The sequence below is a fragment of the Tyto alba genome, unplaced genomic scaffold, assembly GCF_018691265.1.
Source record: "Tyto alba isolate M040663 unplaced genomic scaffold, T.alba_DEE_v4.0 Super-Scaffold_10, whole genome shotgun sequence".
NCBI lineage: Eukaryota > Metazoa > Chordata > Aves > Strigiformes > Tytonidae > Tyto > Tyto alba.
Window position 1 is genome coordinate 6,246,682 of NW_024881262.1, and position 11,910 is coordinate 6,258,591.

Consider the following 11,910-nt stretch of genomic DNA (forward strand, 5'->3'; position numbering starts at 1 on the left):
GTTCTACTTAAAATGAAAAAAGGTTTCCAAATTACCATAAAATTCAAAATATCTGCATCAATCAATCCATTTTTGAACGTATCATCCATCATCGGAGTTGCAATTGCAGATGAACACGCCATGGGATAAACCAGTAATTTTTCTGTGCTCACTGGCACACTTGTGTGCTTTCCTGCTGACACTTTGGATCCAAAAAAGAGCAGAGGCTTCATTTAGGGCAATTGAGCCCTGTTTTTTAAGTACTGACCTACCCAATCCACCAGTTACCTGAGAATAACCAGCTTAATTTTAATTACTCTTGACCAATGCAGGGAGTTTCCTGGTGCACGTGCTGTTATTGCAAACAATATTTGACTGCAGGCCAAGCCTCTGTTCTTCGTGCTTTCATTTCCCTGGGCTGATTTCGAGCCCTTCCTGCACATTTCAAGCCCGGTCTGTGCTTTTGGCAGATTTGATGGCAGAACATGACAGCAACAACACTCGGCTGGACACGAGTGTCTCATTCAGTGTCTCATCACCATCAGCATACAAGTGAGATGATATTTTGGTGCAGCTGAGTAGCAACAAGAGTGAGGACAAGATGTCCTGGATCTCAGATGCTGGCAAGGCCAAGACTGGGCCACCAGCCCGTGGCTACTGGCTGCCCACCCAGGCTGGAGCTGGGTGATTTGGGTCATCTCCTGTCTGCAATGGGGGGTCCTGGGCAGGACGCAGCTGCAGTTACTTTGGGCAAGATGTGATCTTCTCCCTGTGCAGCTGAGATGGAATTTGCTGCTGTGTTTTACATTTTGGATGCAAGCTCTCCCCTTATCACACCCTGACATGAGCAATGCATTGGATACCTTGTCACACACTGGGGAAGTTTTATGAAAAATGAGTGCAGCATTGCCTAACCTCTGCTTCCAAGTTCAGATAAACACTCGCGCAGTGAATTTCAAATTAAGAGTTAAATCACAGCGCTGTCCCAAATATCGGGGTAAATAACGAATTAATGGTCCTTGTTGCCTTGTATGGATTACCCATTTCAACTCACCAAGCACATTGCTTTGCTCTTACTTGCTCAAGCGTTTTGGCAACTGACTCTTGCTCCACAGGCTCTTTGTGACCAGTTCACCACCAGCTTGCTGGGTTTGCAGCCCAGACCGGGGTTATGCTGCTCAGTGCAGGCAGACAGCCCCATCACCGCTGCTCCTGGCTTGCACCAAGGCATTTTCCTGCAAACCAGCACATCTTCAAACGCTGGGCTTTAAACCTTGGTGTTGCAGGAGCTCTCCGGTAAGGAGAAGAGCAACGGACAAACTGGAGACCTTAACTGCATCCCACATTCGCTCATCCCTCTGTCAGTCCAATCCTAGTTTAGGCTCGGCATTTACACTGCAAAAACTGCTCCTATCTTCCCTCTTTCCCCAGGGCAGAGTAATGGTGCTGGCTGTACCTGCCCTGGAGGACTCAGTTTTTGAGTTCATAGCTGTAAGGTTTATTTGCAAAACTATCTTGGAGGGCGGGGTGGCACAGCAATTCCATTTGTTTTAAAGTGAATCAGGTGTCTCAGCTGCTTCTGGGGTTTAGCAAAGCTCAGGATGGGACGTGTAAATATTCTCCTAATCTTGGCGCTTTTTACTTTTCTACGTAGAACACAAGACACCCAAAGGACTTAGGCAAACAACAGCAGCAACTTCTCAGTTAGCTCTCCCCAAAGGTTTTGTGTACAGCAGCAAACTTCTCTTTCTGCACTGGGTCGCAGCAGTCCCACCCTGGCAAAGATCATCCAAGCTGCAGGCAGGGAGGCAGCCTGTGCAGTGCACCCCTTCCAGGACACCCCTGATAATGGCATCACTTTGTGAGGAGCTTCAGACAAGCCCACCCCACCCAAATATACCGGAACAAAAGTTGGGGGTTTTGCCTGGTTTCTGATTTCAAGGGCTTTATTGATTTTTCGATCACAGGGCTGATGTGGGAAACAGGCTCCCTGCTAAAGGTGAGCAGAAAAGTTGCAGCTTTATTGTCACAAGCTCTGCAGTTTGCTCTCCCAACAGATAATTCTGCACCTGCAAAAACATTGGTCTCTTTGTGCCTCTTTACTGTGTTTGCGTGGAGAGGAAAAGAGTCCTCCCGAGCTTTCCAGGGTGCGTTTGAAGGTCAGAAGTCACTGAGAAAAAGCAGATTTCCTCTCACACTCTGACCTCCAAGTGCCGTCCAGCTCGTCCCAGACCCAAGGTGTGGTGCTCAGGATTGCCACCAAACACACGGTTACATTTCTATGGCAGCAGGGTGTAATTACAGTGATACCCTGACGGTGTTTGGAGCTGTGCAGTGGCTCAGCGTTCATTGTGAGCTGGGATGTGGTGTAGCACTGTCTGCATCCTGCTGCCGTCATCCCTCTACTCTGAGAGGCACTTTCCCTGGGGATTATACATATAGCATACATCCATATCTATATATTTCATTTATACATTATCTATATCTTATATAAGTTTTATTGGTTTATATAATAGCTAATAATTATATATATATTTTTATATATATATATATATATATATTGCTGTGCTATGGTCATGTTCATGCCCTGTGCCCAGCCCTTGGGTCTGTTCATGCACTTGAGCTCAGATTGACGCAGTGTAAAAATGAATTAATTTTTCAGCTTTTTCCCCCAAAGGGCCAAGTGGACTGCAGTGGGCAGGAGGTGAGCGAACCATCCCACTTTGTGCCTGAAATGCATCTTAATTGCCCGTTAATGAGTGGATGTGCTTTTGCCCAGGGAGGAGGAGCAGTCGGAGCCAGCAGTGCTCAGGCAGATAACCCTCCTCCCTCCTTCCCCGAGGAGAGCAGCGCCCAGCTCATCTCCAGAACATGCCTGCTTTATTTGGCTCCATCTTCTGCTGGGTCTGCAGATGTGCTCCTGCTTTTGTATAACTGCAAGCCTGGCAGTAAGTGGTGTTTGGAGAAATAATTGCACAAATTTATAGGTAGGAAAGGAATCTAGTGAGGGTTACTGAACACACAGACACCAGCTCTGGCTTGGAAAGTCTCTAACCATGAGCTGCTGCAATCTGGTGGGTATGGCTGATGCTGCCTCCTATTCCTGACCCTCGCTGAAGAGAGGGCACTGGGATTCAGGACCTTCAGATGGACCCACTACGTCTTTTCCCATGCATTTAGTTTAAAACTTCAGCCCTTGGCATCACACGATTTCTTGAATCTTTCATTTAAAAAGCAAATTAATTTCTAACTCTCCTGCCGAGAAGAGTTAGGAAATACTGCTCGTTAAAGTGCACAAGAATAAAAAATAATTTGTTATACAACCCCATGGTTTTTAAGCCAATACCATGAATTTTGGTGCCCTTTTATGTTTCTTGACCCTTTTGCCACCACAGCACTGCAAGAGAAGACCTCTTGGCACGGAGCTGTAATCTGTCAGCTGGGTCAGTGGGGTCTGGCAGGCCTGAAAGCAAACACTGTGATAATCTAATAGCAAAACTGGCTTAATGAGGGGGCTCCTGTGTTTGGTTTTCATTAGTATTTTTCAGCTCCAATATAGTTTCTCACAGAAACACCCATTTTTCACAGCAAGCACACCTGTCACCTCCAGAGGTTTAATGCTCCCTGTGATGCTCTACAGCAGCATCCCCAGTCCTGCATTCCCGAGGCTATCCAGAGAAAAAAAGACTTGATCCCCACTGCCAGCATATACCCATTTGCCCCAAAACCTGGATGTGGTGGAAAAAAACACGGATCCCTGGAGCGTGTGGTGGGTGCTGCGCAGTCAGGAGTGATGCTAGGACGTTCCTGCTTTGGGCTTCAGCCTGATCACCCCAGTTCTGCCCCTTGCTGACCACCCACGGGCTCTGCAAGTTAATTCTGCCAGCCCCACAGCGTGCCCCGTTGCAGCTGGGGGCCATGGTGGGGGAGGAGGGGGAAGGTTTCTTTACACCCCATCCCCTCACAACACCCTCAGGGGGTCTCAGCATCCCTGAAACAGCTGCTGGGGAGAAGCATGGAAACGTTACAGCTCCCAGCCCGCTGTGTCAGCAGAACTACCGTTATCTTCCAGCAGTGTAAATATTTTGTAAATGAGCTGGAAGGAGGAGGACTGACGAATGCAGTTTTGCTGGAAAATGTTACGGAGTTGGGAACAGGGATGGCTGAACATTCCCTTATCTGTGCTGGCCGAGGAGCTGGGGGCAGCTGGGGGAGGTCCCCCACCGGAGCTGGCGACAGCACTGCACCCAGAAGCTTCTGCATCAGACTGAAGCATCCTAGTCATTTGCTTAAAATTCTGTTTGTGCACCTTGCTGTATTTATTATTCAGTGCTGGCTTTCTTCCCCCTGCCCCATGTGCCAGCGATTAAGAAGATGCTGATGCTGTTGTTGTCTTTGGCACCTGGAGGCTGGGCTCAGAGCATCCCATCAGCACACAGGGAACATTGGTGCAGTGATCAAGCCACTGTGTGGGCAACGGGCTGCTGAAAAAAAAAACCTGTTGTCCCACAGTCCCATTTAAAATCCCTATGAAAACCCTAACCAGTTGGCAAGCAGTTTATAACAAAACTGAGATTTCAATCATGCTTAATGTTTGCTGTTGTGGCGGTGGGGTGTTTGAACTGTCTTGCCAAGTTAAACTACTTAATAAAAAAAAAAAAAATGTTAATAGAATATTAAAGCATTTTTCTCTTAATTTCAAGTTTAAAACCAGCATGGATGGACGGCAATGGAAAAGCTGGTGTTTCTTCTGCACTTTGTGAGTTTATTTGTTCCCAGAGCAAGGGGATTCAGGCGCAAAAAGCTGCTAGGGGCAGTTTCCAGGCTTGGAGGGGTCATTGAAACACACATACACACCCCCCTGGAAACAATCCCCTCAACTCCCTCTGTGAGAGCTCCATAGGATCCTGCCTGAAGGGTGTTTGGGGCATGTTTTAGCCACTTGGCCGAGTTATCCCTGGGCCACTCCTCCCACCTACGGTTTGTGCTCTGCAACAGCATTTCTCTCAAGCAGCAGCTTTAGCATCACTTAGGGCTCAAATCGCAGCCTCAGCGCCAAGGCAAACCCCAAAGCAGCTCCATGCCAGCACCCTGCCAAAAATGCACACGCCACAGGAATTTAGAGAGTTAGAATTTAGCGGCCCCGTGCTGCCCCCGGGGCTGGTGCCCACACCGTGCCCCTCTGTGTTCCCCTGCCAGGGATCTGGGGCAGCCCCAGAGCCCTCCACGGAGGACCTGCCACCGCGGGCAGGACCACGCTGCTGGCTGAAATGTTTCCCAGCCAGCCCTGCCCAGGGGGGCACATCTGCTGCAGTTGTCTGACAGCTCCTTCTCCCACCTTGGGGTCGTTCCGCAGCGTGTCCGGGGGGGGTTTCCTTGGGGTGTTTGACTTACTCCCTGCTTCTCCTTTTCCTGGCTTTGGCAATGCTGTCTTGTCACGGCTCCTGTGCTGCTGAATCCCTTTATAGCTCAGAGAGCTGTCCTTGCGCCAGGCACCAGCAGGAATAAAGTCTTAACCTGCTAATGGGACTTGCAGCCCCTTTCTCATGGGATTGGGATCATGCCAGGACACTTCACCTGACAGAGCTATTAAAGTTCATGGGACAAAGACTCCACTTCCATTATCAAACATATCCATACAAAATAAACTGTATTTTATTGCCCTAAGCAGGAAGCATGAGCTGTGAGTATCAGTAACAACAGAGGGAAGGTGGAAAATGTCTCCAAAAGCAATGGATGCCCACCTTGCTGCCTGCCCTCCTGCCACCCCGAGATGCAGGGCACTGTGCCCAGGCATCGGCAGGAAAAACCACACGCTTCCCCGAGGGCCGAGCTCTTTTCAAACTGGTGCTGGTGCGTTGCTGTGAACACTGGCAGGCAGGGCACTGGGGCTGGCCGGGGGGGAACTGGGGCACCGGGATGGGGAAGGTGGAAAGATGATGGGGGCAGCACGACACGGGGAGGGTGAGGAGGCATCTGATCCCTTCTGTGCTGTCTAATAAGTCTTCATTTTGTTTTTGTCTTTAAAATGAAACAATAATTGTTCCTTATTTTTGTCTGTATTTGGTGTAATCAGATCGCTCCTACCACCAGAGCTCATTTCCTGCTGTTGGGTACATTGAAGCTATTACTGAGTATTTATTTTTCCATGGGCCTCTCTGTTTCTAATTACTTTGGGCTGATGTTATGTGATTGGGTTGAGTCTGCGCCGCCTTTAATACCTGCCACATGCTGGGTCTATTGTATGCACTAGTACCCTGACACATTTTTCAGATATTTCCTGCTTTATTTCAGATATTCCTTCTTTATTTCTGCTCTTTTGGGTATATGATAAAGCTGTTTTCTGATGGGACGATAGGCCAGAAGGGCAGGTGGACAGACAGCATACAGGTACGCAAGGACTTTTAGAAGTAACTTTTAATAGTGGTGGTTATGATTGGTAAAATCCTGTGTGTTTTGTCATTCTTTTTTTAATGGAAGTCAGTGAGAGTTTTGCTGCAGTAAAGGTGATGGAGATTGGTGGTGCAGAGAAATAATATCTCTGTATGGTCACATATAAATAGCCTATGTGGTGCTGCTTTGGCAACTGCCGCGTAGCTCTTGCGCTTAGGAATCTCTGGGGGATTTTTATTTGCCAGATACTGAAATTTTCCATGTGTGGGAGGTCTCTTATAAACTGATTTTATTTGGAAGAGAGCAGTGAAAACATTTTTTGAGAAATGGAGAAACATTGAAAAATTAAAGGGAGGGGGGGAAAATATACGTATAGATATCTACATATGTAATTTTGACTCTATTAAATCCTTGTAAGAGTTACAGTGCCATTGCCCTCCTGAGACCTGAGCTCACAGGTGCTGGCCCCGGCCCATCTGCTGCGCTACCAGTGCAATTGGTGCTTCGTGAAGATTATTCTTCTTTCCAAATTCAATTTCTGGCTTGATGAATGGGGGGTGCTGGCTAGCAGTGCTCCCAAAGCCTTCACTCGTGCCTATCCCCTTCTGGAAATCCTAAAGCGATCTGAGCACCATCTGAGACCTGAGCACGGGGCCGCGGGGACTGAACTCAGCAGCAGCCCTGGTCACCCGCACTTTCATGCTGTGGGTGCATTATTTTTCCTGCAGTTTCATCGCCTGGCTGACGCAGGAGCGCCCGTCTCTGCAGCACCGAGGAGAGCCCAGCCCCACCTCGAGCAGGGCTTTTCTGGGCTCATGTCCAGCACTAAATATGGAAAATTCCAACAGTCAATCCGGTCCATTTTCAAGCTGCTCGGGATCTTTTAGCTTTCAAAACAAGGAGGAACAGAACTGGTTATTTTACAGCAAAATTGAGTTGGAAAAAACCCAACTGGCATGCCAGGACCCCCAATGAAGGTACCTGGCAGCTCCCAGTGCAGCAGAACTGCCTCTTGATGAGTTAGACGTGCCAAAGATGAGATACACGCTGACCTCTGTCTTTTAAAAAAAGCTCACTTCAATTCTAATCTGGATAATTTATATTAATTACCTTATGTGAACAGTAACAGGGTCTGTTTCCTGCCTGCCACCTGCATTACATCCGGCCTCGCCAGGCCTGAAATACGTGAAATTATGGAAGAATCACTGTTTTCTCAAGCTTTGAGGTCAGTTTCTCATCTGTATACTTCAGCTCTTTCCCTCCACGAAACTTTAACAACCAACCAATCGCACTGCAAACACACCATTTAAACTTAAATCCCCCTCTTTGTGGTTTCTACACGTAACACACGTATGAGCGCCTTGCCTGACTGCCCAGACCTGAGAAAGCTCCTGCCCGCACGAGAGCTGGAACAGCCCACACGCCCCGCAGCAGAGCCGGACAGGAGGCTCTGGGTACGGCCAGCAGAGCTTGGGTAGCAATGCAGGGATAAAACAAAAACGTCTGGCAGGTCTCTAAAAAGGAAGGAAAAATTTCCTAAATTTATGAAGCACTCTAGATCCACACTTATTACAGTTATCAGAAACTTGGAATTTTGTTTTTTTTAAAGCTCACCGTCTTTTCAAGCACCAGGGAAAGGAACTCCTAGACTCCATCCTCGCTGCAGTGAAGCTCAGTAAGACAGCTCACACAAGCGCTTTGGCAGTTTTCCTTCAAACCCAGCCTCGTGGTAAGCTGCTTTGCTTGCAATTCCAGGCCTTGTTTTCCAGTCTTTTGACTAATGACAATCTGTATCTGCTAGGCGATACAAGCACACATGGAGCTGCCAGCCTGCTTCAAAAGGAAGGACAACAAGGCAGCATGATCCTATTAGCTCCGATAGCGTTTGTGCGTGTTCCATTTAATCAGAACAGTTTTGTTGTGTCAGCCTAGTGTAAAGTATGTATTGTCACATAAAATCACAACTCTGAAAACACAGGTGGGGATGTATTTTGAAATACAACTGTTAGTCACGCCTGTTGCTTAACTTAGTGCAGCAAAGAAAACAGACCAGAGGTTTCCAAATATTTGCAGCTTTACTGTGAAAAACAATGTAGCTTGTCCAACACAGTATCAACTACCAATACTGTAACTGCTTTTTAAAAGCATTGGCTATCTTTTAGATTTCCAGAAGAGAACACAGCTACTTTTACTTGTTACTGCAAAACTGCCTGATTTTTCTCAAATAGGAAATTCCAAGGCAGCACTCTGACATTATCCAGTGCCCCAGGTCGGGGGGCAGGACTTCAGGTGTTTTAAGTGAATTCCACTGAAGCATATAAAGCTGAACATACATGAGCTAGGAAATAATCCTTTGCCTTGCAGCCAGTTACACTCCCTGCTCCCTTCCTTTTGCTAGCCCTGAAACAGCAAAATGAAACACAGCAACATGGCAGAGATTACACCAGCAGCTGCTGTTCCACTGCTGCCTCCTCCCATCTCCCTGGGCCACACTTCGAGAAGGGCTGCTCAAGCACACTGGAAAATGACAAATGAGTCCCCAAGGCTGCCGACAACATTCATCTCCCCTTCCATACTTCCCATTTAGATTTTGGTAGCACAAGTGGGCGTCATGCGACTGTTAACGCGTTGGCTTGTGCTTCGGCAACTCTATAGTCTGTCTCAGAGGTTTGCCAACAAAACCAGTGCTGAAATAATAAAAGAAAATCATCAGGAAATTGAACAATTTAGTAGGTATGCTTCAGTCTAAACTAGCAGATTCATTCAAGCACAAAGTTCAGTATCAGAGCCTACATGTACCCCTGGTTTATGTTATTAAACAAATACGGCATTACTAACTCCAGAGTTCGCCACTGCACTGCAACCTAAGAATAAATATTCTAATTAATCACATGCAGAGTATACTAGCAGGTTGACAGCACTGAAATGCCTACACATGCAAAAGCTACCGCAACTGCAAGCTCACAAATACCACTTTTTCATAGTGAAAACTCATCAAATATCTCTTGGTATTACCGGAACAAAAGAACTATGTTTATATCTGGAGCAACTTGTGTTTCAGTGAAGAACCTGCCACTTGTGCTAAAGAAATAATCCCAGAAGTCAAAGCTAAGAACCATAAAACACACTGTCATAAAAGCAGAAACACATGTATGGATTTAATGGGGTTCAGTCATCGACAACACTGACGCACACCTCACTGCTTCCCTTGTTTAGCTAGGTGCTGGCAACAATTCGTCTCTACCTCCTTACTTGTCGACCTGATACAAACTTGCATTTGTTATACTCAAGTTTGACTTGTGGTTACACACAGAAATACAACCACCAATTAACAGCTTTGACAAATCACAGAAATATTTTTTAAAATGTATAAGCCCATTTTTAACTAAAATAATTAAACTTTCATTGAATATTGTAACATTAGCTCCACATAAATGAGCAGAAGGAGCTGGTACTTTTAGTTACAAACAGCTCTAGCATTATTTGTACCAGCATGATTAAACACTGATGTAACCACCCTACATTTGTACTGGGTGAAGGGCTCAGTTCTTTTCTACCTGGACTTTCACTGCTGCCATGTTGAACGGCTCCAATTTCTAGCAACAGAAGGAAAACAGCAAAGCAAATGATTCCTCGTGCTGGTTTTTAATTAGAATTTAAGAAAAAGGCTAGAAAACTAACCATGCTCTGTCAAACAGGGTACAAAATCTTTATTCACCAATAAGTTAAGTGTTCTTATAAATAGATGTTCTAGTCTTTTGTACGCTGCATTGAGTATAAAGCTTCAATTATTCCTCAGACTCTGATCCTTCTTCATCCTGACTGATTTGGAAGTAGCGTAGCTCGTATGTCTCCTTGTCAGATGCAACAACACGCAGCCAGTCACGCAGATTGTTCTTCTTGAGGTACTTCTTTGTGAGGTATTTTAGGTACCTTAAAAACAGTAATTAAACATCAGAACTTTCTTGTTTAACAACCCTTACTGCTGTCTGCACTCCACCCAAGACATGGCTCTAGCAGAGCAAAACCAAACTAATTACATCCAAAAATAAGTATTTAGAACAGATAATAAAAGTGTATTTTCATTCCAGATACTTAAGAATTTATTATTTGATGCTTTCTGACTCCATAGCACAATGCCAGTAACTCAAAAGCACCAAGAAGTGGTTCTAACTGGTGTGTTTGCATCAGCAAAGGACTGGGGTGGGGTGCAGGGCTGGAACTGTACCTCTGCTCAGCGTACTCGCCATCACATGCCCAAACGTACCGAGCAGTTTAAGGCTCCATTTGGTGAAAAGGTTCTTTTGTACCAACACATACTGGACACACATACATTTTAATACAACCCATTAAGTAATAAAAGTCACCCGTGACATGAATTCAGTATAGCTTTTAAAATATCTAGTATTATGTTTGAATTACGTCTTTCACTAGTAGAGTGCTACAAACGTTAGAGCTAACACCTTCTCTGCACGTATCAGAAGTGTGTCATGTCCAACACACCATTATTCAAAAGCCACTATCACAAATAAAAAGAGGAAACCCATGCCAACCTTTTAGAAAATTGCTTTTCAGATGTTACTGTGATCTTGTTCTTCAAGCGTTCAATGTGGACGGTGTTGCCCAAGTTTCCAGTTTTTCCATTGACCTTAACCTTCTCCTTTAGGAACTGTTCCTGTTTCAGTATTAAAAAAATAGAACACTAGGGAATGGCACCCTAGGTATGAACTAGGGAAGGGACCCTAGCCATATAGAAACATTAAAAATCATCGGTTACATACGTCCCAATAGCAAGCATTTGCAATGCAGTAAGGTTTTACAGTGTGTAAATAAAGAAATCATCCCTGTGCTAAAACATAATTCAATTTAAAACAGTTCTATCCATGGACAGGTATGAATCACCTTGTCTATAAAAGACATCTAACCTCAAGGAACTTTCAAGAAGTGCCAATAATTTAAAGAATAGCTGTTGATTTTACTGATTTGGAAGGTACATTTTCATCTGTAATTTGCTTATCGTGCTGTACTAAGGCTTCTGTTATGCTATGCACCGGAAGTACGAGGAAAAACCACGACTTACAAAATTCCCAGAATCAAAGATTCCATCTTCCACAGGGTGGGTCAAGTCAAGGCAAAACTTCCAGGTTGACTTTTTCGATTTCCTGTCCTTTTGCTAAAACACCAAAAAAAAAACAAAAAACAAAAAAAACCACCCGTCATTAACAACGATCCGCCCCCGAGCAGCTTCTCCCACCCGGCGGGTGTAGCCGCCGCGGCCCGGGCCGACCCCGCCTGGAGAACGGGACTCCCTGCAGCACCGCGCCCCGGCCCCGGCCGCACCCCCTCGGGCCCTCCGGGGGCTCCCGCCGCCGCCGCCGCTCCCCAGCCCTCCCGGCCCCCCCCCGCCGCCGCCGCTCCGAGCGGGGCCGCGGCCCGTCCCTTACCGGCGCCATGTCGCCTCCCCGCCGCTCCCGCAGTAAAAGAGGGACTGCTTCCCCACGCCGCGCTTTTATACCCCGGCCGTGACGCCATCACGCA

The 11,910-nt window shown here is 46.4% G+C and overlaps 1 protein-coding gene across 1 annotated transcript; it reads right to left on the reverse strand.

The window, feature by feature from the left end:
• Positions 1–10,001: 10,001 nt before the first annotated feature.
• On the reverse strand, positions 10,002–11,882 carry RPL22L1 (ribosomal protein L22 like 1). The gene is made up of 4 exons (XM_042799944.1): positions 11,817–11,882; positions 11,453–11,545; positions 10,926–11,047; positions 10,002–10,305 (listed from the first exon to the last, which is right to left on the reverse strand). Exons 1-4 carry the CDS (start codon positions 11,823–11,825, stop codon positions 10,161–10,163), a joined length of 369 nt encoding a protein of 122 aa, XP_042655878.1. The 5' UTR covers positions 11,826–11,882; the 3' UTR covers positions 10,002–10,160.
• Positions 11,883–11,910: the final 28 nt, after the last annotated feature.

What these genes read in the sequence shown, in the direction of transcription:
- RPL22L1 (XM_042799944.1), bottom strand. An exon ending in TCTTTGATTCTGGGAATTTT is followed by an intron (nt 11,048 to 11,452) that starts GTAAGTCGTGGT and finishes ATACTGAAACAG; the next exon opens with GAACAGTTCCTAAAGGAGAA. An exon ending in GAAAAGCAATTTTCTAAAAG is followed by an intron (nt 10,306 to 10,925) that starts GTTGGCATGGGT and finishes ACTGTTTTTAAG; the next exon opens with GTACCTAAAATACCTCACAA.